The following is a 27,060-nucleotide window of genomic DNA, read 5'->3' as shown; positions in this document are numbered from 1 at the left end:
TTGGATCTGATGTTTGTCTTATGATATTGTAATTTGAATCATGTGTTTCTACAGATTTCGAATTTTTTAATGCATTAATTGCATCAAGAACCACATAGCTTGTGACTCCCGTTAGGAAAAAAGAATTGCATGGCACAGGAAAATGTTTGTATTGGATCAAGTCGTCTGGTATATTGGGTAACTGGTTTATTATATTTTCAGCAACACTTGTGAAGTGAGTGTTGAAAGAGGTTTCACATATTTGGAGTTTCAGGGTTACTTTTAGTTTTCTTATTTAACTCATAGTTTATAATTTGCCAATTAGCTTTTGATTTGTTTTCTGATGTACTGATATGATGTCCATATGAATTTCTTTTTGCTTCTCTCAATTCCTTTCTGTAGCTTTTCTTAAATGAATTGTATGCCACCTTATCAGTAGGATTTTTCTTTATATCATAGATACATTTTACTATTGAAAGTGTGTCCCTCTTCTCCTTCAAAGAATTATTGTACCATATAACTGGCGGTTTTCTCCAATTTTACACTTTTTATATGTAAAGTGTACTCCCACATAATCAGCATAAGTATCAACCAAGAAATTTGCTAGAAAGTTGATACCTTAATTTGTATTTTCAAAAATACCCCAATCAATACTCTTGAGGGATTCTCTGAATTTTTCCATTGAGGAGTAAAATAAAAGATTTTTTCATAATTATGTCGGGTTTACATTCAGTGATTTTGTTCAAGATTATATATTGTCCAATATGGTCAGACAGACATGGATCCAATACACCTGAAGTCATGTTCTGTTTCTCTATATTTGTCAATACATTATCAATGCAGCTGGATGAATATGTTGTTATCCTGGTGAATTCAGATATGATTATAGTGAGGCCAAACGAATTTAGTAAGCATTTCAATTCAGATAAGACATTCGAATTCGACTTGAAATCAATGTTAAAATCACCCAGTATTATTATTTTATTTTTACCTCTCACGTATTTATTTAATAAATTTTCCAGGTTTACCAAGAAAATTTCAGCATTTCCCAAGCAGGATCTATAAAGTGTTATTATTAAGACTTGGTCTGATAATTCTATATATATATATATATATATATATATATATATATATATATATATATATATATATATATATATATACATTTTAACTTTTGTAGTTTCTCTGATGATGACAATAAAAAGTAACAATATTTGGATGTGCATAAGCACATTATTGGAAGCACAAGCTTCCAATAATCTTTATTATCATCATCAGAGATGCTAAAATATGTATAAGACAGATTAAATCTATAAACAGAGATCAGTCAAAAACCCAACTTATTGTATGTGAGGTTAGGCGGCAGGATGATTAAAATGTAGACACAACATATACTTATAGATGCAGAGACCAAAAAACCTCAAGAAAGTCGAGACAAACACAAATAATTTACATCATAAATGATATATTTTTTGAAAAAAAGAAAACCACCTGTTGTTTTTTGAAGAGGACCATGTGGTCCTTGTGGTCCATGTGGTGTAATTCATTCGTACATGTGTTGCTCAAGTTAAAATTGACATTCGACATCAACAAATATATGATCTGTGACCGTAACCACAGCCCTGTTGCCAAATAACAGGGCAACATCCACAGCCGCCACTTTGTAGGTGCGGCATTTTTGGCTCTGCATCTTTTTTGAAGTGTACTACTCTCCTACCAAGTCCTGTCATTTGATACCCATATTGAAGAAGTTGCGAAAAAATATGTAATCCAACATTTTGTAGCTGCGACCATCTTGAATATGCATCTTTTTCAAAGTATACCACTCTTCTACTAGCCCAGTCCTGTCATTTGATACCCATATTGAGGTAGTTGTGAAAAAAATATGTAAATAATATGTTTTATTTCCGGTTGACCCTGTGAAGATTTTTATTATAAAAAATATCAGCTTCGAAGAACCCCGAATTTCAAATTTCTCACTACAAAAACAATTAAATGGGGCCGTGTACAATAATTTCGTTGTCACCCGGTATAGCAACTTCACAAGAGGAATCGACATGCCCACTTTCTATTCATAGTCTAGTTCACATATACCATTTTCTCTTGAAAATATGAAAATAGTCAATAGTCAATAATTAAATAAATAATAGAGCTGGAACTCAAAAATAAATGGAAAAAAGTAATTTATTCATAACAAATTGTTTTTCAAATAAACAATCAAATAATGAATTTTTTTTTTTCAAATTTTGAAGAATAGATTTTATTATTTTCTGAAGAAAAAAAATGGTTGTCTAATTTGGTCGCAAAAAACGATTGTTAATAAATAAAGGCATTTTTTAGCAACAAATAATTTTTTTCTCTAAAAATCATAATTTTCATCAATAAATAAATAACGAAAAAATATTTTTAGATTTACTCATAAAAAATATAACAATTTTTCAAACAATAACCGTAAAACTTATGATGCACTGTTTGGAATCTTTGGTGTAGTAATGAATATTACTGGAGTTTTTTCCCAACACCAAATCGTTATTTCAACACCTCGACACGTGTTTCGATAATCAAATGATCATCTTCAAGAGGCAGATCAAACAGTTTGATATTCCTCTTGAAGAAGTTCACTTGGTGATCGAAACACGTGTTGAAGTGTTAAAATAATGGTTTGGTGTTGGGAAAAACTCCAGTAATATCAATTAACAGTAAAAAATAATAACAAAACACCGAATAAAAAACCACAAACAATGGTTGAAACATACATACAAATAAAACATGCAAAGTTAAAAATGATCGGTATTGAACTCAGTCAAACTGTAATATGGCCTACTACTCAAAATTTATTTTAATCATCAAATCGTTCATCAAATCGTTAATATACAACAGGAACAATATGGGACCGAGAACCGATCCCTGTGGCACACCAGTATTTATTTCAATACTGTTTGAACATTTGATCGTTTTCACAATCTGACTGCGACCATTGCGATACGACTCAAACCACCTTTGTGTTATCTCTCTACATCCATAGATATTTAGCTTTCGTAGCAGTTTTTTATGATCAACGCAGTCAAACGCTTTTGTAAGGTCACAAAATACTGCTGCAGCAGCATCTCCATCATTCATATTGGAATACACCTCAAACAGGAAAGAGAATATTGCATCATGTGTGCACTTGTTGCTCTGGAATCCAAATTGATTTTTCCTTATAATGTTATGGCGAAGGAGAAATTCATTGAGTCTTTTCTTAACTAGTTTTTCAATTATTTTTGCAATAGTAGGAATGAGAGATATCGGTCGATAATTTGAAGGATCACCTACAGAGTTACCTTTATATAAAGAAATCACTATCGACAATTTTAGAAAGGATGGAAACCTGCCATTTCTGAATGAAAGATTGATTAGTGATACAAGAGTTCTGAGCACTTCTATCGGAAGATTTTCAATAATTTTGATTGAAATTTCATCATAACCAGATGTTGATTAATTCCTTATATCACAAAAAACTTCAAACTGTTCATCAATATTCGTATCATCCAATTGATTGCAACATTTTCTAAATTAATCACATTGTTAGGATCTTTGAAAAATATATACGGACCTCACTTCACTAGGAGAATATTAGTCCTCACTTGGTAGATGTATATTGAAAAAAACAAATAAATAAATTTCTCTCTAAGATTTATATGAGTATATTTTCCATTTTTCTAGTGGAAGAGAGAGGCCGCAGCTAGTTTTAAAGTTATAACATTCTGTCCCCATTTTGATACATACATATGTATGTATACACACACACACACACACACACACACATATATATATATATATATATATATATATATATATATATATATATATATATATATATATATATATATATATATATATATATATATATATAGATGAAGAGATATAGATATTATTGAGTGTGTATGATACAAATCAAAAGGAGGAAATTCGTGGACATGACACTCAAGAAATATGGAGGCAAACCGCGGACACGTGTTTCTGGCTATTGGCTCCTGTTGGTGACACCGTGCATATGTGATGTTTTTTTTTCCATTTTTGGTAACCAGTTGTTGTCCACCTTTGCAATTGGCTGCACCGCGCTGATCAGGCCAATAGCCAGAAACACGTGTCCGCGGTTTGCCTCCATATTTCTTGAGTGTCATGTCCACGAATTTCCTCCTTTTGATTTATATATATATATATATATATATATATATATATATATATATATATATATATATATATATATATAGATAAATATGTTATTGAGTGTGTATGATATAAATCAAAATTTTTTGAGTGTTCTGTCCACAAATTTTCCCCTTTTTGATTATATATATATATATATATATATATATATATATATATATATATATATATATATATATATATATATATATATATAATTGATAGTGTAACGACCGTATCAGAATAGTAATAGAATAGTAGTTCTAATCAGACCGAATCCCCGAAAAACTACTATTCTATATATATATATATATATATATATATATGTATATATTTATATATATATATATATATATATATTTATATATATATATATATATTTATATATATATATATATATATATGTATATATGTGTGTATATATATATATATATATATATATATATATATATAGTGTGTAAAAGCAAATGGAATAAATTCTATATATATATATATATATATATATATATATATATTTATATATATATATATATATATTTATATATATATATATATATATATATATATATATATATATATATATATATATATATATACAGTGTGACCCATTTAAAATGGAACCACCCCTGTAGAATGTGCATTTTTCAATCAATCTCAATTTTTTTTTATTGAAATATTAAGCATGAAAAACTGTATCTTGACACTAACTTTCACAATTTTAGTTTCATTTCCAAGGCACTCTATGGTTTTTTTTGTTTGTCAAAAACGGCAAAAGTTTATCAGGCAATTTTTGTTTTCAAATTTGACTACACCACTGGATTCGTAGTCGTTATAAATCAAAACTGTCAAATTTTCATTAAAAAATATTTGTTAACAACGAAGTTACAACAACTTCAATTTTGGAAACAAAGTATTTGTTTGTAATTTTTATTCAGATTATAGACATATTTGAGATCTGACAACACTGTCATCACCAAGTAGAACACCAGTGAATTTGTACAGTGAAAATCCGAAGTCAACAGCTCAATGCGTTCTATAGTTATAACTCCTGAAAATATGGTAATGTGAGAGATTTGTGGTGCAAGCGTTTTGTAATAAAAATCTGACTACGCCACTGGATTTGTGGATAATTTTCCCTTAAAATCATTCATTTGAGTGTAGGTTACGAGAAGTGAAAATTAAAATAAAAATTGAATAATTGAATAACAGAAAATTAAAAGTTCATTTTCAAGTTACGCAGTAGTAGACCAAGTTCAGAATCTCATGTCATGGGATCTCCCAATTGCGCTTTTACCAAATCTTGATAGAATCTTGAAGTATTAATGGTCATACATGTAAGCTTTTTGGAAGTTTCCCAATAATAAATAATAGTACTTTTGTAACAGCGCACCTGGAAAATCACATTTTATGAGATTCTGAACTTACTCTACCTTCTTCTATAGCTGATGAAAACAAAATGTATACAAACAAGTTTCAAAGTATTTATTCAACAATTAATTGCCATTAAGAAAAAACTGATACCAAAATAAACATTGATTTAAAACTAAACATTCAAATTTTTGTGGCTTCTACCAAACCTCCATTAAGTTCAATACATTTATCGTATCTCTTCCGAATATTGTTTACACTATTTCTTATTTGTTGAACTGTAATTTCGGCACAAGCTTGTCGTATCCTTTGCATGAGTTCAGCTCGATTCGTTGGTCTTGTTCTGTATACTTTTTGTGTCAGAATACCCCACAGAAAAAAGTCTAATATTGTTAGATCAGGCGATCTAGGTGGCCATTCAATTAAGTCACTACCTCGTCCTATCCAATGATTTGGAAACTGGTTATTTAGCCACTCTTTAACAATCCTCGAATTGTGCACGGAACAGCCGTCGAGCTGAAAATATAAATTTACTTGTTCCGCAAGAGGCATTTCATCTATTTCGTCCGATAATTGGTTATTTAGAAATTCCAAAAAATTTTGCCCGTTTATGTTTCCATCAAAAAAATATGGACCTATTATTCTATTTTGTACTATACCACACCAAACGTTAACTTTTTCGGAATATTGACTTTTACAATTTATGATCCAGTGCGGATTTTCCGTAGCCCAATACCGAGCATTTTGCGATGAAACTACCCCATTGGTGCTGAAAGAAGCTTCATCACTAAACATTATGCAGTTTAAAAAATTTCTTGTATTCAGGTACTCGCCTTGTGCCCACAAACAAAATTCCATACGTTTCACTTCATCACCTGCCTTTAAAGAGTGAAGAAATTTAGGTTTAAATGCTCTCATTTTGTTTTGTTTAAGACATCGTCGAATAGTCTCTCTCGGTAAGTTTAAATCCAAACTGGCGACTCGTAAACTTCTGTTTGGGTGGTTTCTAAAATAATCTAAAACAGCACCTTCGTTTAAATTTCTTCTTCGGTGATTATTTTTTAAAATATGTTTGCTGACTACACCGGTTTCTTTAAATGTTTTGTTAATTTTACTGACGGTGCTTCTGTCAATGGGAAGTCGATTTGGATGTCTGTGATTAAATATCCTAGCTGCTTCTCTTTCACTATGATAATTGTCCCCAGAAATTCTCACAATTTCAATTCTTTCTTCTAATGATAATTGCAAAGCCATTATTAAATGCAAGTAACTAACAACTATTATTTTATTTATGATTAACTGTCAAAATCACAGCCTACTGTTGATTTATTATAAAACCTTTGCATAATGAGTTCAGCTTTCTCAAATTATTGATATCTCCTCTAAAAGATTGTTTTAACTGAGTTATGAAGAATTTACAGGGAACAATTTTTGTCCTGTTTTATTATTGAATAAATGATTTCCATGCTTTAAATCGATTTGATTTTAGCGGCTATGCGAAAGAATGTACTAAGTACTGCATAACTTGAAAATGAATTTTTAATTTTCTGTTATTCTAGAATACACTTCTCGTAACCTACACTCAAATGAATGATTTTAAGGGAATATTATCCACAAATCCAGTGGCGTAGTCAGATTTTTATTACAAAACGCTTGCACCACAAATCTCTCACATTACCATATTTTCAGGAGTTATAACTGTAGAACGCATTGAGCTGTTGACTTCGGATTTTCAGTGTACAAATTCACTGGTGTTCTACTTGGTGATGACAGTGTTGTCAGATCTCAAATATGTCTATAATCTGAATAAAAATTACAAACAAATACTTTGTTTCCAAAATTGAAGTTGTTGTAACTTCGTTGTTAACAAATATTTTTTAATGAAAATTTGACAGTTTTGATTTATAACAACTACGAATCCAGTGGTGTAGTCAAATTTGAAAACAAAAATTGCCTAATAAACTTTTGCAGTTTTTGACAAACAAAAAAAACCATAGAGTGCCTTGGAAATGAAACTAAAATTGTGAAAGTTAGTGTCAAGATACAGTTTTCCATGCTTAATATTTCAATAAAAAAAAATTGAGATTGATTGAAAAATGCACATTCTACAGGGGTGGTTCCATTTTAAATGGGTCACACTGTATATATATATATATATATATATTTATATATATATATATATATATTATATATATATATATATATATATATATATATATATATATATGTATATATGTGTGTGTATATATATATATATATATATATATATATATATATATATATATATATATATATATATATATATATATATATATATAGTGTGTAAAAGCAAATGGAATAAATTCATTATTTCGGTTACGGTAAATATTTTAACAAAATTCCGAAACACATCAAATTCAAATTATAATTTGACATATTTCAACGGAAAACTGCTATCCCTACCTTCAACCCCCGTCGAATGACAGGTACAACCCCCAAATTTTTTGAATGGGAAGTATAGGCTTGTGATATATCGTTTGAAAGGTCTTTTCATTCTCTTTTCAAAAATTTTATCTCTTTCAAGTTTATTGCATCAATTAACATAAAATATATTAAAACCATGTGGTTACCGAAATTCCATATGTTATATACTCAAAACGCATTTCATGTTGAGGTATTGATAATAAGAAAGTAAGCAAAAACCATAGCAATGTTCTTTTTAGATGGTATCCTTTGAAAACCTGTAAATACTTTTCGTGGCAACGTTAGTTTAAAACGCCTTGTCAACTTGTTTTGTATGTTACAACATTAGTTGTCAGTATTTTAATTTGAATTTAAAGTTCGTTAACTTCAAGTCTGACAAATGGTTAGATTAACGGAAATGCATGAAATAACAGTTTAACAAATGATTCGTTAAGGAGATAAAACCCGAACGACAGGAAATAGCTCGCCCATTTCATGAGAAATTTCCTAATTTACCGCCCATATCTCAAGAAACAATAAGCAAAATAAAGAAGCAGTTTCGCGAACTTGGTCATGTGGGGTAGATAAAAAAAGTAGCTGCCAATGCAATGAACTCAAATTAGATGTGATGCTTGAGTTTGTCATCTTCTGGCACTCCTCAAACTTTGAGGAGTGCCAGAAGATGACAGTATTATCAACTGTCGAAAGCGCTCGCAGATAATTAATAGAAGATATAAAGCTTCAAATCCTTTTTGTGGAATTTAATATTGAAATATATATATATATATATATATATATATATATATATATATATATATATATATATTGTGAACACGAGATCTATCAACTGAAACCACAAGTGTGCGGTTGGCTCCTGTTGGTGGCTCCGTGCATTTGTATTTCTATCTTTTGGTAACCAAGTGTTGCCCATCCTTACACTTGGCTGCACCATACTGATGATGGGCCAAAAGCCCGAAACACGTGTCTATGGTTTGCCACTTTTATGAGTGCTATGTCCGATATTAACTTCTGTTTATATATCAAGACACTCAATAACTTTCATATTTGATTTGTGTATATATATATATATATATATATATATATTAAAGTACGTTCATGAACGGTTCAGAGTAACTTTATGAAAGCAATAATAATTGTAAAATTCATTTGGCAACAGAGGATATATATATATATATATATATATATATATATATATATATATATATATATATATATATATATATATATATTAAAGTACGTTCATGAACGGTTCAGAGTAACTTTATGAAAGCAATAATAATTGTAAAATTCATTTGGCAACAGAGGATACAATTCTCATACACAATGATATTGAAAGTACTATACTCACTAGCTGAATAGTTGAAAGTTGCCTGATCAACTTCCACACCGTGGGAGAGGGGATTTGAATAAATTGAAGTGTTCGAACAGTGAACAGGGTCGTATCTTCTGTTACTCTTGAATTGTCCAAATTCTGAATTAACAACATAGGTTTCAGTCTGAGTTTGTCCCCAATTGGTGTCAGATTGAATGTTTTTGTTATTTTGCTTCAAGTTACCATTGTTGGTAGTTTCAAACCAAATTTTGTTCAACACAGATGTTGTATCATTCTTCTCTGATAATTCAGATGATTTTGCATATCGATCACCTGAAAAATAAAGTTGACTTTTTAGGATGAGTGAAAAATGAGAACATTGCATTCTTACCATTTTGAATTTTTTGTAAAGTTTCCTTTATGTCTTTATTATTTCGATTCACATTTCTAGTGAGCTGTGGAGGAGGATCCAAGGTTGGAATTTCACTATTCTTCTTCCCTAAGAAGTTCTTCTCTAGATCATCCAAAAACTTTCCATCCCCAATTTTCTTAGCAGGAGATTCATTTGACATTATTGGTAACTTATCATCAACTGTCTTCTTAAATGAATCTTTCAACTTCATCAGTGATATACTAGTTTCCAATTCAGTCCCATAAGTTTCTATAGGCGCTGCCACATCTTTTTGCACAACAGTAACAGATTTGGAAACTGCTACTGCTACTTTGGAATCTTTTTCTGAATTGCTGTTCATGAAATTTAGTCCCCTATTTGAAATATCACTTTGAACAAAATTCAGATTTTCTCCGTATCCATTTTTTATTCGGTTAGGACTAGAAATTCCTAATGAATGAACCAACTGTTTATCAATGTTTAATAATGGGGTTTCGATTTTGTCGAGAGAGCAGGTATAGCTTTGTATAGGACTAAGTAATTTTTGAGGATAGCTATACTTACCATGGATTTTATATATAGTTGATGTGTCAAATGGATCATTATCTAGGAGACCGGAAGATGCAAAAGCTGAAGAATTGTAGTAAGAAGGCGGAGAATGATATGGAGGAGGAGCCATTTCTGAACTTTGCCGGGCATCCAAGTCCCAAAATTCGTTTTCTAAAATACACTGTTTATATAGTACTATATACTTGAAATTACTAGTAGTAGAAATAATAATTATAGGATATATCCTAATCTTACAAGATATACTAACTAATAACAATTTAAATTTCCACACAGTGCCAAAAATATTAATAACATTCAAATCTGTGTATAGATAATAACAATAATAAAGATAAAACAGATAAAAGATAATAATAAAAAAGATACACAATTTATAAAAACCAATGTTAAAAACAAATAATGATATAGCAAGCAACACACACATACATATATTCATATTTTCCAACAAATTAACGCTCTAGATATTCCAATAACTGACAGATATCATCAACATCAATAATGGAACCTATTTATGCGATATTTCCTAAATATTTTTAATCAATTCTTCCCTAAGAAGAAAGTGTTGATGAAACACAAACAAAATAAAAAACTGGTTGGGTATGATGCTGAACTCACTGAATGTAAAATTAGATTAGATATTCTCGGACAAAGATGCAAAATCTGTAGCAAACGACTATAATAACTTGATAAGTGCAGTCTTCAACTTATTGAAGCAACAACAGGATGAAAAGTTTTCACACAAAATAAAATCAAATGACAAATCAATACTGCCAACACCAACAAATGCAAATGAAATTTTAGAAATTGTTAATAAAATTGAAAGTAAGATGAGTAGTAGACATGATGAAGTCCCCTCTAAAATTATCAAATTGAGTATATATTGTGAACAATTCTCTAAAATACGGAGTTTTTCCTGACTCGCTAAAGCTAGCATTAGTCGAACCCATATTGAAAAAGGGGATCCCTCTAAACTAGAAAACTTTAGACAAATTAGTCTACTGTTTTAATTGTCAAAAATGTTTGAGGCTGTATTATGCAAATGGGTGATGAATTTCTTCAGGCAGTGTAATCTTATCACTAAGTGGCAACATGGATATCAGAAAGGGAAATCAACATATACAGAAATTTTTCAGTTCATTCAAAATATCTTTTTACAACTTGAGGACAATAATTTGGCATTGGGATTATTTCTAGACCTGTCAAAAGCTTTCGAGTGATTGAAACACACAGTTCTTATACAAAAGCTGGAATCACATGGCATACGTGGCCCTGCGCAGAAATGGCTTAAATCTGATATATCAGGTAGAAAACAAATGGTGTTAATTAAACAGGAAGGAATCAAAGCTGAATCAGACATAAAATGAATTGATACTGGGGTACCACAAGGTAGTATAATTGGCCCAATGATGTTTATCATTTTTCTAAATAACCTATAGGAGATTTGTGGGGAAAATTGCAAAATGACAAATTATGCGGAAGACACAAACTTGCTGGTCAATGCAGTAGACTATCCCGGTCTGATATCCATAACTGAAGAAATCCTCTGTAATACAGATGAGTGGTTCAGGAGAAACAAACTTATATTGAATGACAATAAGACCAAAACTGAAATTAGGATGCACTGTTTGAAACCTTTGGTGTAGTAATGAATATTACTGGAGTTTTTTCCCAACACCAAATCGTTATTTTTAACACCTCGACACGTGTTTCGATCACCAAGTGATTATGTTCAAAGAGGAAGGTTGAGTTTAATATTCCAAATATCACTTGGTGATCAAAACACGTGTCGAGGTGTTAAAAATAACGATTTGGTGTTGGGAAAAAACTCCTGTAATATTCAAAACTGAAATGTTCAAAACAAACCATGCAGGATTTGACTCACCTCAAGAAATTCGACTGACGAATATTTCACTCAAAATAGAAAATGAGTGCAAATTTTTAAGACTGCATATCGACAGCACATCGAGTTTCAACAGTCATATTCAAAATGTTTGTCAAAAGTTGAACTCGGTGTTGTATTCAATGAGAGTTATTAGTCAGTATGTTGACACAGATGTAATCCGAATGGTCTATCATTCAAATTTTGAATCTGTCTGTAGGTATGGGATAATTTTTTATGGAGGTGGTAGAAATACAGAGCAAATTTTTATTGTCTCAAGAACTATGCTGAAACTAAACTCAAGAGAATCATGTAGAGGCAAATTCAATAGTCTTAAAATACTTACACTTATAGGAGTCTATATACAGAAACTCTTGTTATTCCTTTTTAGAAACAAATATCTTTTTGAAAATTGTTTACAACAAAATTTATATAACACTAGAAATTTTGAGTATGTATACCCAAAACATAGAGTAACTGTTACAGAAAGGAGCCCGTTTTATCAAAGCATGAAAATGTTCAACAAACTCCCCACCAGCATCAGACAAATGAATAAACTTAGTGAATTCAAAAAGGGAATTCAGAAGATTCTACTGAATATAGAACGCTATACTATTGCTGAATACCTCAGCCATACTGTTTGACATAATATATCTTACTGGTGACGTTATTTCTGTTTTTGTATCCTTTTGCGATTATTCTTCAGAAATAAATATATTTATTATTATTATTACGGCCGATTTCATAAAGAAACATAAAGGTTACTTCAACTTTAAAGAATACTTCAATAAACATTTTTGATTTCATAACCAAGTTAAAGTATTCTTTAAACCAAAAACGCCCTTCAAGGTTAAAGTGTCGATTTCTCTACTTTAACTCGATAAAGCGTCATTTAACTAAAACATAACCTCAATTTTTATAATTGTGATTTGTTGTGCTACTCTCTACGTTTGCTAGTTTTGTGTTCTTTAGCCGTTGATCACAATAATATGAATAATTTTGAAATGTCTAGCTCAAGTTCATCTGATGAAGAATTTATTTGAACTAGAAGACCAAAAGTGTATAGGAAAGGAACAGACTGTTTTGAAAAATATAATGAGCTTGACTTTTACCAACGTTTTCGCTTAAAAAAAAAACTATTTTGTATCTACTAGATGAAATGAAAGAGCAAATTGAATTACCTACTAATAAGTAAGTTGTAAAATTTTCATTAATAATAGCATCATCAATAACTTTTATAATTTTTAGAGGAGGGTGCATTACACCATTACAACAATTATTGTTGACTTTAAGATTCTACGCATCAGGAAATATGAAAATAATAGTATCAGAGTTTATGGGAGTGTCTAGAAGTTCAGCTAGCAGGATTATCAAAAAGGTGTCTATTGCTATTGCCTCACTAGCCCGACAACACATTCGCATGTATGAAAATAATCGAGAAATGGAAGAAGCAGTTGAAAAATTTTATGAAATAGCTTCATTTCCCAAGACCATTGGAGCAACTGATTGCACATTAGTTAAAATAAATTCTCCTGGTGGACATGATGCAGAAATATTCAGATGTAAGACAATCTTATTTTGCATTAAATGTTCAGACAGTAAGCAATGCTAAATTGCTAATAAGAGATATAGTTGTGAGATGGCCAGGATCGGTGCATGACCACACAATTTTTAATAATAACAGTTTAAAGCAAAAATTTGAAAATGGTGTATGTGGTCAGTATTTTCTAATCGGTAACAGTGGATATTCTCTAAAGCCATATCTTATGACTAAGTTACAAAAAAACTAGAACACCTGCTGAAAATGTATACAATGAGTCTATAATAAAAACTCTAAATGTAGTAGAGCGTCAATACGGTTTATGGAAAAGACGATTTCCCATTTTGAGGTTTGGCATGAGACTAAAACTAGAAACCACAATGGCAGTAATAGTTGCAACTGCAGTTCTTCATAACATTGCCATTGATATGGATGATAACTTTACTGAAGAAGATGAAATAGAGGAAGATAATGAGAATGTATTACCCCAACATGGAAAATAATCCAAATATTGCAGAAAACATAAGGAATTTGACAATTAATGAACATTTTGCTAGATTGTAAAAATTAATAATATAATTAAAAAGCACAGTTTTATGAAACAATTATTTCATTCAATTGTTTTTCTTTTAATTTTATTTCTAAATCCAATAAAATATTTTTTTTAAATTCTTCTTCTCTCTCCCTTCTCCTTGATCTCTCCTTCTCCTCTGCTTCTACCCTTTTTTCAAGAAGCTCCTTTTTCTTTTTATAATATTCTTCTTTTGCATTATATAATGTGTTTATTTTGGTTGGGTGTAGTTTTTCATTTACTTTTCTTTTTAAATTATTTGGTGCATAACTACTCCAATCAATTTTTTTCTTAATATGCGTTTGCTGGGAACAGACAAGAGTTATATAATAAAAATTATAACTATGCCACATACAATAATTCAAAACTCACTTTTTTACTAGACATGCTCCCTGAGGGTGTCACTGATCTAGAAGGTGATATCTGGTTTTGTATGGTATATGCGAGTGTATTAATAACCATTACATGAGAGTTGCATACGCTATTTTTTCTAAACCCGATAAATAATGAAAAACTATAAGTATTATATTTGTATTGAACACATTTACAGTAATTAACTCAGATTTTTTTAAAAAAACACAAACTTAATGGTATTATCATGGATATATGAAAACTATAAAGATTCTAATTATATTTATATTGAATATAACAACTGTAATTAATCTGATCTTTTAAAAATATTGGAGTCGATGGTATTCCTTCTATATCACTGTTTTCAGACATTTTGATAATATAGGTAGGTAATATGAAAACTGATTTTGACAAATAAAGCAATTAGTTACTTAGGTTACAATCTAGGACAAACAAAGGAACAGGATTCTTGATTGAAAAATTATGGGTTTCTATTGGTTGATAATCTGTATCGTTATGAAAAATCTGTATCATAATGGATATCATTATAAAACGGATTATGGTCATATAAGTGTATTGTTAAAGTTATCATCCATTGATATGGATGATAACTTTACTGAAGAAGATGAAATAGAGGAAGACAATGAGAATGTATCATAATGGATATCATTATGAAACGGATTATGGTCATATAAGTGTATTGTTAGAGTACGGGTGTAGAAAAAATATATTATCATTTAAAAAACGTTATATTTACTTACAGCAAATTGTTGAGGATATTCTTTTGCAAGTTCTTCCTTTAAAACTGAAGATGATGCATCCATTCCAAGATCCTATAATATCACGAACAATTAATATTTAATTTTTTTGCCCTAACCAATACAGATAAATCATGAAAGAAAGAATGTTTTTAATCATTAACCAAATTTTAGTTTGGTAACTGTTAAAACAAAATGGTTAAAAAAATGTAATTACATTTATGAAATCGCTATCCAAGATGTTATTCAAACCCACTACCGTTTTCATATTTGTTACATTTAGGATTGCTTCTGTAACAGGATCTAAATCAATTTTTATTGCGGGACCATCCCTTGTTCCCGTCATATATGATTTTTGTTTTGCCATATCCTTTCTGGCTTTTGTTTTTAGATTATCAAATTTTGATTTAATCTGAGATATACTTCTTACTCATAGATTTCTTGAGTTAAAGCTGGAAAGTACTTCTCGCCAAGCCTCTTCCTAAAACCATATTTAAATTTATATTAAGATATCTAACTACATAAATATATATAGTTTTAATTTATTATTTCAAGCTCACACCCTTCACCCTTGATGAAGTAAAATTAGGGTTATGATTATATAAGCGTATATTCTACAATAAATAAAATACACACAAAAAATTGGTTGTATTTGTAATACATACCTTTTCTGCATTAGTTACTTTAGTTTAGCATTCTAAAATATTCTTGAATTTTTCAATTTCTTGTATTAAATTCATTTCTTCATCTCAAGAAAAATTTGATGAGCAAACTTTCTTATTATATTTCAACATTTCCATTTCTGTCCAAATAAATCGTCCTCACAAATAACAAAAACACCAAACACCAGAACTCTTAACTTTATTTATTTAAACACGGAACTTAAATACTCGCCAAATATGACAAATCTTGTTAAAATCCATGAATTCCAAGTTAACCAACATCTTAAAAATTACTTGAAAGATACTTTATGGAAAGGGCACTTTTATATTAATTATGAAACCAAATGACGGCAACAGCTACTTTAAAGGGGACTTTAGTGTAAAGTCTCCTTTCGGTAAAGTGTACTTTACATATATGAAATCGGCCGTTAATCAGTTATCTTAGGCGTATGAAAGACAGATGCATGAACATCACTACAGTTAGTTACCGCATAATCTATTAGAGTTTTTGCGTTTATTGTAATTCTAATATTCTGCGTCACTATTTGAGCAAAACCATACATATTTAACAAATTTTGTATTTCTCTCTATAAAAAGCATTGTTATGTGCATAATTACTCATATTTCAATGCATATAAAATTTTAAAGGGCACCATTCAAATTTGATATCTCCAAATAAAATTATTCAGTATATCATCATTGAATGAAGTAAATAACAAGATGGTTAGTATGTAGTGATTGAAATAAAATTATATCAAATTCAAACTTACATATGAATAAGTTACATACCTTGAGAAACTTCTATTGGTTCGTCAATCAGAGATACTGTTCTTGATTCTGGCCTATCGGGTATATCTTTCATTCGCAAAACTGGGATTTCCTCTGGTGATATGTCTACAAGTACTTCTTCCCTGGTTGTGTCGAATAATGGTTGTGGAGGTCTAGTAGGTTTAGTATTGAAACTTTCTTGATTGGTCAATTTTTTATAGTTGAATTGTTTTTCTAATGGTTTTCGTAGAGAGCCAGACACTAAAACTTCAAAGATGAAATGATACAAAATAGAACAAAAAACTATCGAACTTATATTTTGTTTTAAATAAAATTTTAGATGTCATTTTTGTTAATTTGAAATGTTATCTATAAAAATTTTGTAACTGTTGAAGATAACCAAAAAAACTAAATAGTCGAAGTCAAAGTATTTTTCGTTCAGTTTGGCATAACCCCAACAAAAAACAATGCCCTTTGCATGGTGTCATGGATGTAATTAGTAGTAGGACTAGATCTGAAAAGATCTATCAGTTATAAAAGGTTCCAACTTCTTTTAATAATAAATAGTGAAAGATCCACAAGAATATGACAATGCCTCGAATGATTTTTGTAAAGATTGTACATATTACTAGATGTCGGTAAAATAAGAAACTAGATTGACAATCACTGAAGGTTTGAGAACATAGGCCGGAATCAAGATTGAAGAGAAGAAAATTCGGATTGGCTATTGTGCGAATGGAACCTGAAATACTAAACATTTCATATGCTTCTGCGGTAGACATAATCAGTATGTTCGTTGACTTCAGGACTTTCATCCTTGCAGTCAGCACACATACTACTGATGTCTGCCACAGTAGCAGACGAAATGTCACCAGCTCAGATTTTGTTCCCTTTAATCATTAAGGGTATCTCTTAGATTAATGCAAAACAATAATGTTTATATTATGATGAATAATATTATAATGGATAATAATCTTCATGATATTAAGTTGGTAGTACATATTTTCCTGTCAAAAATTAAAGATAATGATTGCTTTAAAACTCTTCAGTACAATTCTCACCAGATTTTGGAGAAGTTTTCCTCCTATCACAAAGTTGAGGTGAAGGTTTGGTTTGTTTTTGTACACCCAATATGTCAGGTGGATCCATAGGATTTTTCAGGTACATATCATCAATATAAGACGGGCTACCCCAAGATTCTCCAAAAGCTGAACCGTGGCCAGTGTGTATGAAAGAATTCTGGAGTGGTTTGCTGAAAATTAATGAGTTTGAGGTTTCAATCAGGATAGTTGATTAAATAATGTATTCAAAGTTGACTTAGTGTTATATTTTTGCAAATATAGAAACTGAAATATTGGGAAAGAATCGATGTTTTTTAAATATTACTGGAGTTTTTTCCCAACACCAAACCTTTATTTTAACACCTCGACACGTGTTTCGATCATCAAGTGATCATCTTCAAGAGGAAGATTAAACTAAATATACTTACTATGTTATCCTTATTCATACCATAGATACCTCTTTTAGGTACCTGCGTTTTAAGTGTCCTTAATGTTGTAAATCATGCCCGAAAGAAAATAACGCCAGCCGCCACTCACTGGTAGCCATAACCAATGGTGACGTAGATAAGAGCGCGCGAATGTACGATGATTCCCTGCCACTCTAGAAGCAGCGAGAATAATGCTAGCGATGTCGACGGAATTTCAGAGACATTTTCTAGCGCATTCCATTATGATATATGAACGCTAGCCATGAGCGTATCGAGACAGTCAAGTGGACGTTACAGTGCGGTACGTGAAGTGATCTAGTAAGGCGATAGACATTCAAATAATAGTTGAAGTTTCAGTTGAAGTGTTTGTATATTTAAAGCGAAATGAAGTTGAGTTTGATTATTCAGTGTAGTCAATTATTGGTCAACCCACGGGTAAAAATTTTTCTGTTTTAGCACGGCCAGCAGGAAAAGGGTTACTGGCTCCAATGGGACTCCATGAGCATTCGAGATGAAAGGAGTTGTTGAAAGGAACTAGGTATGACGACGGTGATTTTTTAAACAAATCATACACTACAGAGCCTTTTAGAAAATCCAAAAGACAAGACAAAGTCAGGAATTCGGAAAAGTCTGGAATTTACCGAAATTAAATGTAAGGACTGCAGCGCAAAATATTATGGACAGATAAAAAGATCTTAAAATAAGATATAAGGAACACTTAGCATACCTAAAATATGGAATTTCAGAAAAATCAACAGTCACCCATCATATTTTGCAACAAAACCATTCCATAGACTTTAGTTCATTAAGACTAGTTAGACAAGTTAAGAGGAATGAACACCTGCACTCGGGTTGTGAAAATGCATTAACCTCAAAATTTCGAGCGGATCGGTGGGCGTGTTCCAAAATATGCAAGTGAGATGACCAAAGACAACTTTTCAAATGGCACATCTCCCAATTTACTGACGATTTCACTACGGAAACGGGCGAGTACGTCGTCGCGCAATCTCCGCCTTTATGTTGCATATTACAATAAACACACATACAATAAAACCTAGGGTTTTATCTAGGTACTTGCCTTATTCACGGATAAATACCTAGGTAACCATATTTCTATCGATAAATACATGTTCGATTGTTTGGAAACTGTATTGTTATGGCAAACAGTCGAGAAGTAGGTATGCTGTTTTTTGTCTAAAGACGAAAAAAATTGAAAGCAATTTGAAATGTATTTATTTAGGTATCAAAAATATGATGTCGAATGTATTTTGTGAGGATTAATATGCAGCTAACGTTTTTTCATTAGTATGTTTTATTGAACGAAATTCATTTCTGTATGTTTACTGTCGTGGTGGATTGCTAATTTCCAATTTCCTCAGGTATCTAGGATCTATCGGTTCGGGCAAGAGGCAAGCCATTTAAAAATCTCTAATTTTGGTTTCATATCATTCGTCCAAAATAAATCGTCCTTAACAATCTAAAAAAATGCCTAATAATTTTGTTATTTTTTATGCAGCATGAAACAAAAATTATTCACAATTTGCTTAACCTAAAACTTCAATATTTATGATCACAAAGTTTTTTAAAAAATAAGGTTAAATTTTTGAAGGCAGATAAAATATGAATAAAAACCAATTTTTTCGTTTCGATATCACATATTGTGAGATTGTTGAGATCAGTAGGTAAATCTGGATCAGGATTAGCATCCGGGCCATAATCTGCTCCTTCTTAGTTCTGGAAAGTTTTTATTCTTGCGTCTCCTGATTTTCTGAAGTTCACGTCTCCTTTTGATCTTTTCTACATATCTTTCAGTATAAAACAGATCTTTGCGTTTTCCAAGAACATTATATTAGTTCCCGGTAGAATTGAATGATAAAGCAGCAGCTTTACAACGTATCGCATAGGATCTTCTACGGGAATAGTGAATTCCTTTTCCTCCAACAAACTTGCAGATGATGCCATTGTATTGTTCAGCGATATTGGTATCCAGATCCGCTATCAATGGTTGCATTTAAAACTAAGCGGTTGATACAAACTTCAATATCGTCCAATAGACCACACGCTCTCATGCTGAGGATATGATCAACTTCATTTAACCTTACAGAACACTTGAAATATGCTATCTCCTGACATTTTTCATGCTGTCCGAATACATGTGATGGAATATTCTTAAGGCCTCTGCATAGCATAAGTTTGCAACTTTTTGGACCAAAGAAGTTTTTTCTCTAATCCTGGACATCGTAGCAGATTTTATTAAGGTGCGTAGTCTTCTTCGACTAGTGCCTATGACTAGACTGGAGGTACTGGCAAATTTTTTTAAATACTTTGCTTTCTATCTGTTAATTGAATTTTGATTATTATCTTCATTTCATTGCACAAATAAAAATTAAGTTGCACGGAAAAAAACACTTCTTCATCTAGATGGGCGGGCTTACTTTACCTAATTTTAAAGGTATATTTTCAGATTATTTACCCAACATAAAATTGCAGATTTTTTATTTACCTGACACTAAAATCAGAAAACTAACACTTCATTCCACATTTCAATTTCCTAATTGAATTCGTTCAAAAAATAAGAGGGAAGAAGACAGATTAAAGAAAAGCACTGTAATAGGTCAAAATATAATCTGTACTTTCTAGGAGAAAATCACCCACCTCTCCTAAATCCTGAGCTATTCGAGCCTCTTCTTGACCTGCTTCCTCCATGACCTTCCATGCAGTTTCTTCAATGATATCAGCTACATTTTCGTGGTGTTGCTGATAAGTAGAGTTACTTATGAACGGTACATTCAAAACAGAGAGCATCTCATTTACTGTAGAGTAGCCATTTCCGGTTGAAACTGTGGCCAACGTTAAAACGCTATTTATGTCCATTCCTCCGTCAGTTTCTTCTATACGATGAATGGTTTTTTGATATTGCACATTTTGCATACTAACTTTGGTTTTCAAACCCATTTTATATTCATGAATTGGATACATATCACTCAATGTACAATCGAATGGTGGGTGCTTAGATATTTCTGCTAATTGCAGAAATAAATAAATATCCAATATCTGTCAAACGTCGCCCCTGCAGAGATATGCCTATACAAGACCTGAAAAAATGACATATAAGTTCATACCAGATAGATCAGAACGAATATATTTCTACCTTTGGGTAATCTTATCAGTCGTTTCCACATTTTGAACGGGTGAGGCTACGGCAGAGAGATATTTGCTACACATTGACTGAACATCATCACTGATATTATCACTGAAAAATAAATGTTTGATTAATCTGCTGATGTATCCACAAGGAAGTACTATGTATGTTTCATGGGAATAATGGATTACCTTTCCGAAACTTGAGCAGATGTTGGAAAAGTGGAAATGAACTCTTCACTCTTTTTAGAATTGTCAGTAGTTGACTTTGTCCTACAAAAAACGAAATAATGATCTTTCTACAACCTACGACGAAAAGTAACTGATATAATAATTATAATCTACGAATTGACAGGTTTCGAATACCACATACTCGATGAGGCCAAGACCAACATGGGGATATCTGAAATGGTATATGTTCGTTCTCAAAAGCTTGCTATCGAAATTATTATGTTTTTAGAAGTGAATCTTAATTTTTTAGTATTTAGCCTAGAGTTGCCAGCTCTAAAATTTGTACAACAAAACAGACTGTTTTATGGCATTATTTTTATTTTATGTATTGCTAACTAATCTTGTTTAAGTCATTTAATTTTTCATTATTCATAATCGGGGTTTTCCCCCGGGTCTTTCTAATCCACTTATGCTAATAAAATTCAATATTCCCAAATATATTTTCTCAAGCAACCAGTACATTTTTAATTTTTTAATTGTTCCTTGTATCCCTTATCTTGGGAATTACCCGCTATTATAATCTCTCCTATCTATTTGTTTATACCTACAATCTGAAATCCCTTCTCTAACTGCCGATGTGGAACATGGCCATTTTGTAAAATGCATTCATTATGTTTCAAACCTTTTAACAGTACAGTTAGAATTAAATCTTGTCTTGTCTACAGTACATCTAGCTAGTTATTTTTATTATCCTATCTTTTCACAAGAGTTATTGTAGTTCTTGTGTGCATTGAGCATTCATACTCACGATAAAACAATCGTGGGTCAAAACAGTATAAGACAGAGTTTTGGTTAAGTGAGCAAAAAAAAACGGCGTAACACAAGGGCTATTCATAGGAAAGTATCGTATCGGATACGTCCGTTCAGTCATACCTCTTAATAACCAATTATTTAAGGACATATTTTTTCAGAAATTTTATACAGAAACTAAAAAGGTATTACAATTCCATTCAAAAGGTTTTCAAAAATTTTCTCTGGGAATACCTGAAAAACGTTTAGTTATAAATTGATTCCCAGATATCCTATGAACGAAAGGAAATTAAAAATTTGAAGGAAATATATACCAAAATGAAAATAATAGCATCATCAAAACGTTTAGAATTGAAGGGGTTATATTTTTAGGAGTGATTAATTTTTTGGGAAAGAAAGTTTTTGGCTTTCTACTACTCCATCTGATACAAAAAAAGGGATGAGAGAATCTTCCAAAGAAAGGAAGGAAGTAATCAATTTGAAACTCTATACATGAATGTGTCGATCATGCAAAGAAGTAACTTTCAGACACAAACTGAAAGAAAGTCCACCTGAAACAGCTACTTTCATATAAACATTGAATTACACGAAAGAAAATAATTTTTTCGAAACAAATACTTCTATATGAACACTGAATTATACAGAAGATACTTTTCTCTACTCAATTTGTATTTCAAACATTTGTTGTGGAATAAGAATCAGATATCATTCACATGAGTTCTACTTTGAATGAATGGTAATAAATTGTACTCACATGGAACACTGCCACCCTCACTGGTATACACCGATGTTTCGCCTTAAGACACTTGCCCTAAGGCTCTTCAGTACCAAATTGGATAACATTATAGAAAATACACACACTTCATTCATGAATTACGATTTTGAATGTCACGGAATAAGCTTGATCTGCTTATGTCATCGATGACATCGTAATGACATTCATTCACCTATTTGATTTAATCCCAGCCAAGAGGAATCTTATTTGAATTGAAGGGGTTATATTTTTAGAAGTGATTAATTTTTTGGGAAAGAAAGTTTTTGGCTTTCTACTACTCCATCTGATACAAAAAAAAGAAATGAGAGAATCTTCTAAAAAAAGGAAGGAAGTAATCAATTTCCTACAATTCCATATTAATACTTCAATTATATGTGCTTGGTCGTAGGATAAATGAATAGTGAATATTCATACAATATGTATGATTCTTTATAATAAAAACTGTTTTGAGAGATAACCGAAAAGTTCAAATATAATTTATCAATAAATGAAACTTCGACAACCTGTATCCCAATAAACCATGGATCTAGAGACGTTCATACGAAAAGAATGCGATTTTTTTCTTCTATGAATGGAGAATCGAGCACGATTACTCGTTTTGTCATATAAAAAAAAATTGCATGCGAAGTTGAATTCCAATAAATTTGCCTTAATCATCGTTGCTCAGTTATAATGAAATCGTTCAAATTTCCAAAATGGTGTGATGAAACTAATTATTTGAATAGTCAGAAACACTTACCTTGTCATCAATGATTTCTTTCCGACATTTCTACGACTACGTCTTTTCTCACTTGCGAACAATCGTTTTCCCTCCGCAACGCCTAGCCTGCCTTTTATCTTTCCCATGATCACAAAAGAACCAAAGAGTATATATTTACCGAAACGTAATAACATAATTCGTATAAATACAAACTCACACTGATACAGTGAACGTAATATGTCTGCGCAAGATTCCGTACGCCTGTGGTTCGGGGTGGTTTGCAATTGCAATCTCGGAAAACGAATTCTCGGATGATTAGAGGGCGCCATGAACTGGATGCCGAAAATGCATTTTCTATTTTACTTTTCAATGGTTTAATTTGAAAATGTAATGATTTGGAAATGTACCGAATTTTTAAAACATATATTCACTGGAGGGAAACTCCCATTTTCCATTATTTATAAACAATCAAGTATAGATTTTTTTTTATTGAAGAAAAATCGAGAAACAATAGTTACCCATCTCAAGAATATTTTTTCGAAGCTATCGGTGTAAGCTGCATGAAAATCAAACAACTTTTCGTGAAATTATAAGTAAAATCGTTTCAAAGTGGGTATGGATTCCTCTTAACAACAACAGGCATCTAGATGCCTCTGAGAGTTTAGAAATGAGTAAACAATAATATTATGAATAAAGATGGTGGACCAATACCTAACAGCATACTCTATAGCTTGTTAAAATAATATTTTAATTATTAGATTTACCTGACTATTACATAAAGACATTGCAAAATTGATTCAAGACTAGTAGATAATTGATTCAAGACTAGTAGAAATTAATTTAAGACACTCAAGATGCAGGTACCTAGTAGAGGTATCTAGGATATAAATAAGGATAACATTGTAAGTATATTAGTTTATTCTTCCCCTTGAAGACGATCACTTGGTGATTGAAACATGTGTTGAGGCATTAAAATAACGGTTTGGTGTTGGGAAAAGCAATATTCATTACTACACCAATGGTTCCAAACAGTGCATTACAAGTGATGTTTATTACGCAATTGAAAAGTTACTGAATGTTTCATTAGTGGTCTTTCTTGCAGAAAGATCCACCAATATTTTTGACCAAATGACATCAAATGTCAACTTTAAATGTGATAATGATCATTAAAAAGGAGCAACATAAACAGTCATTATTAGATAGTTTTATTTGAAATAAAAAAGTGGTAAAACACAATAATAAGATTATCACAAATAAAACACATTCTAATATGTGTCTGTGTCAATAAATATAATAGTTTCTGGAGTTTCTCACTCCAGAAAAAAGTTATTGAATGAAGAGTCAGGAAAGTCAGAATAACAAAATCTTTGAACAGTTCTTTATAACAATATGACTTGGGCTTTCCTGCAATACGACATAAAATATGTTCACGAGCAATAAAAGGTTCGTTCCAACCTTGAGTCACAAACAGATTTCCAACTGTTTGTAAATCGTTGTCAACGAGCATGTCTGGTAAATATTGGTTTCTGATTGATTTGAAATTTCTGATCGGAACAGCTGACAGCTGATAGTTCAACTGAAGTTTGGCATGGAATTTCAACATAAGCTTGAAAAATAAATCTAATCAAGTGTATTTCTGGAGAGTAAAAGAAGGTTGCAGTATTTTATATCTCTATTCTATTTACTAATCAACATGGAACTGGGAGGTCACCGCAATAATTAATTTGTGTAATTAAAGATGTTCATATTTTAGGTTCACTTGAAGAATTCCTAATTTTTCCTGCGCCAGCAAATACATAATTCATTTTATAACAATGTTTGCAGGTTATGTTGTTTACAAGTTGCATGAACATAATACAGAAACAGTAATATAGAATACGCATGCGTCCGATTGATGGTTAGAAGATAATCCTCAAACCATTCTGATATATTTCGAACAGGTTTGAATCTTGGATGGAACAGAAAATTGATAGTTTACTAATGGTTGGAAACTCACGTTGGAACGTAATCACATTACTGCACAGAATCCTGACTGTCAGAAACTGTTTCTGACGCTGGTTGGAACGAACCTAAAGACATCTGACAGTTACTTCAGGAGCAAATGCAAAATCTCAAAAATTATTCCACTTTTGCATAATACCACATTATTTACTGATTCTCTAACAAATAGTTCATGTTCATGTGTGGTAAAATAACTTCTTGCTGAGAAGTATTTTCTGACTAATTTTTATAACAGATACATCATTTTCTATATTGACTAGTTTTGTCATTTGCCCAAATATTAAATCCACCATACTCAATGATTTGGTCATTTACAGAACTGTAGAAGTTTGGCTTGAAAATATAATATATTTTGTAGATATTCTTTTGGAAATGAAAAGTCAAAAATTTTCACAACTGATGTCTTTTATTAACGATCAGAGAATTGGTTGGAATTGGGTCAAATAACTGAAACCACTTTTGACTTTTGATGTTTCTACTCTTACAATGTCGTTCTCAGGGCACTAAACTTGCACTGGTGAAACGTTAGGATGCAGTTACAAACTACGACGTCCTTCAAACCAAAATGAAGATAGTAACACTGATTATTATTATCATTATATATTTTTAATCTGTTGTAAATTTGTTCAAAATTACCATTCGCACTATTCTAGAAGACAAGTTCTAGAATTTATTCGAATGTAATCAATTAATCAACTGTCTTTAAGTATGTGTTTCAAAATTTCAAATACAAAATATTTCTTTCTGAAGTAATTGAGTATTTGGGAAAACTGACTTTTTCTAAGTTACAATTTTCAGAATCTTTTCAACATTGATTTTAATATTCAAGAAGGTAATATTTCGAATTTTCTGTGGAATTTACTCAATTATTTTTTTCCAAATTTCTTTTCGTTGATATATTTATCATATGTAAATGATGAATACTCCATTATCTACAAACATTATACTCTGTAACGTGTCCTACCCTCCAGACGTTTTCCTTGTCACTGTACGTATAACAATGTACTTTTTAACAAGGAAATAATAAAAAATTATTATTATTATTATTATTATCTATAAATTTCGTATATTTCAAAGGCAATATTAAATTTAATTTAAATCTATTGGAAATAAACATCTCATATGACTGGAAAAAAATGTACTCATTCTACAAATTATATTCGCCAAAGAAAT

General features: G+C 31.0%; 2 protein-coding genes and 1 pseudogene across 7 annotated transcripts in view; all 3 read right to left on the bottom strand.

Moving 5' to 3' along the window:
- The window catches only part of Ack (Activated Cdc42 kinase), a 126,415-nt gene that overhangs the window by 41,799 nt on the left and 57,556 nt on the right, over window positions 1-27,060 (bottom strand). For 3 of the 5 annotated variants that reach the window (XM_074172294.1, XM_074172295.1, XM_074172298.1), the window contains 4 exons: window positions 17,862-18,052; window positions 16,822-17,067; window positions 9,705-10,424; window positions 9,350-9,646 (listed from right to left, as the gene is read on the bottom strand). In XM_074172294.1, coding sequence (XP_074028395.1) covers window positions 9,350-9,646; window positions 9,705-10,424; window positions 16,822-17,067; window positions 17,862-18,052 — 1,454 coding nt within the window. The remainder of the gene's footprint in view (window positions 1-9,349; window positions 9,647-9,704; window positions 10,425-16,821; window positions 17,068-17,861; window positions 18,053-27,060) is intronic. The other 2 variants (XM_074172297.1, XM_074172296.1) reach the window with 2 other exon arrangements.
- Window positions 10,433-16,807, bottom strand: LOC141481217 (uncharacterized; annotated as a pseudogene).
- Window positions 20,950-27,059, bottom strand: LOC141481171 (uncharacterized). Of its 2 annotated transcripts, XM_074172306.1 has the most exons (4): window positions 23,926-27,059; window positions 21,623-21,703; window positions 21,441-21,542; window positions 20,950-21,384 (listed from the first exon to the last, which is right to left on the bottom strand). In XM_074172306.1, the coding sequence occupies exons 1-4, from the start codon at window positions 24,213-24,215 to the stop codon at window positions 21,300-21,302; spliced, it is 558 nt and encodes a 185-aa protein (XP_074028407.1). In that variant the 5' UTR covers window positions 24,216-27,059; the 3' UTR covers window positions 20,950-21,299. The 2 variants fall into 2 exon arrangements, with proteins under 2 accessions (XP_074028407.1, XP_074028408.1); XM_074172307.1 differs by lacking the exon at window positions 21,623-21,703.

This window comes from Leptinotarsa decemlineata, unplaced genomic scaffold (genome assembly GCF_025532065.1).
Source record: "Leptinotarsa decemlineata unplaced genomic scaffold, Ldec_3_MD MMD2_tig00000090_RagTag_RagTag, whole genome shotgun sequence".
NCBI lineage: Eukaryota > Metazoa > Arthropoda > Insecta > Coleoptera > Chrysomelidae > Leptinotarsa > Leptinotarsa decemlineata.
This window is presented reverse-complemented; position numbering and strand designations above follow the sequence as displayed.

Coding starts and splice junctions, on each gene's coding strand:
- LOC141481171 (XM_074172306.1), bottom strand. CDS start 24,215: ATGGCGCCCTCTAATCATCCGAGAATTCGTTTTCCGAGATTGCAATTG. Junction 21,704..23,925: donor AAGAAATCATTGATGACAAG/GTAAGTGTTTCT, acceptor CGTTTTTTGTAG/GACAAAGTCAACTACTGACA. Junction 21,543..21,622: donor TCTGCTCAAGTTTCGGAAAG/GTAATCCATTAT, acceptor TTTATTTTTCAG/TGATAATATCAGTGATGATG.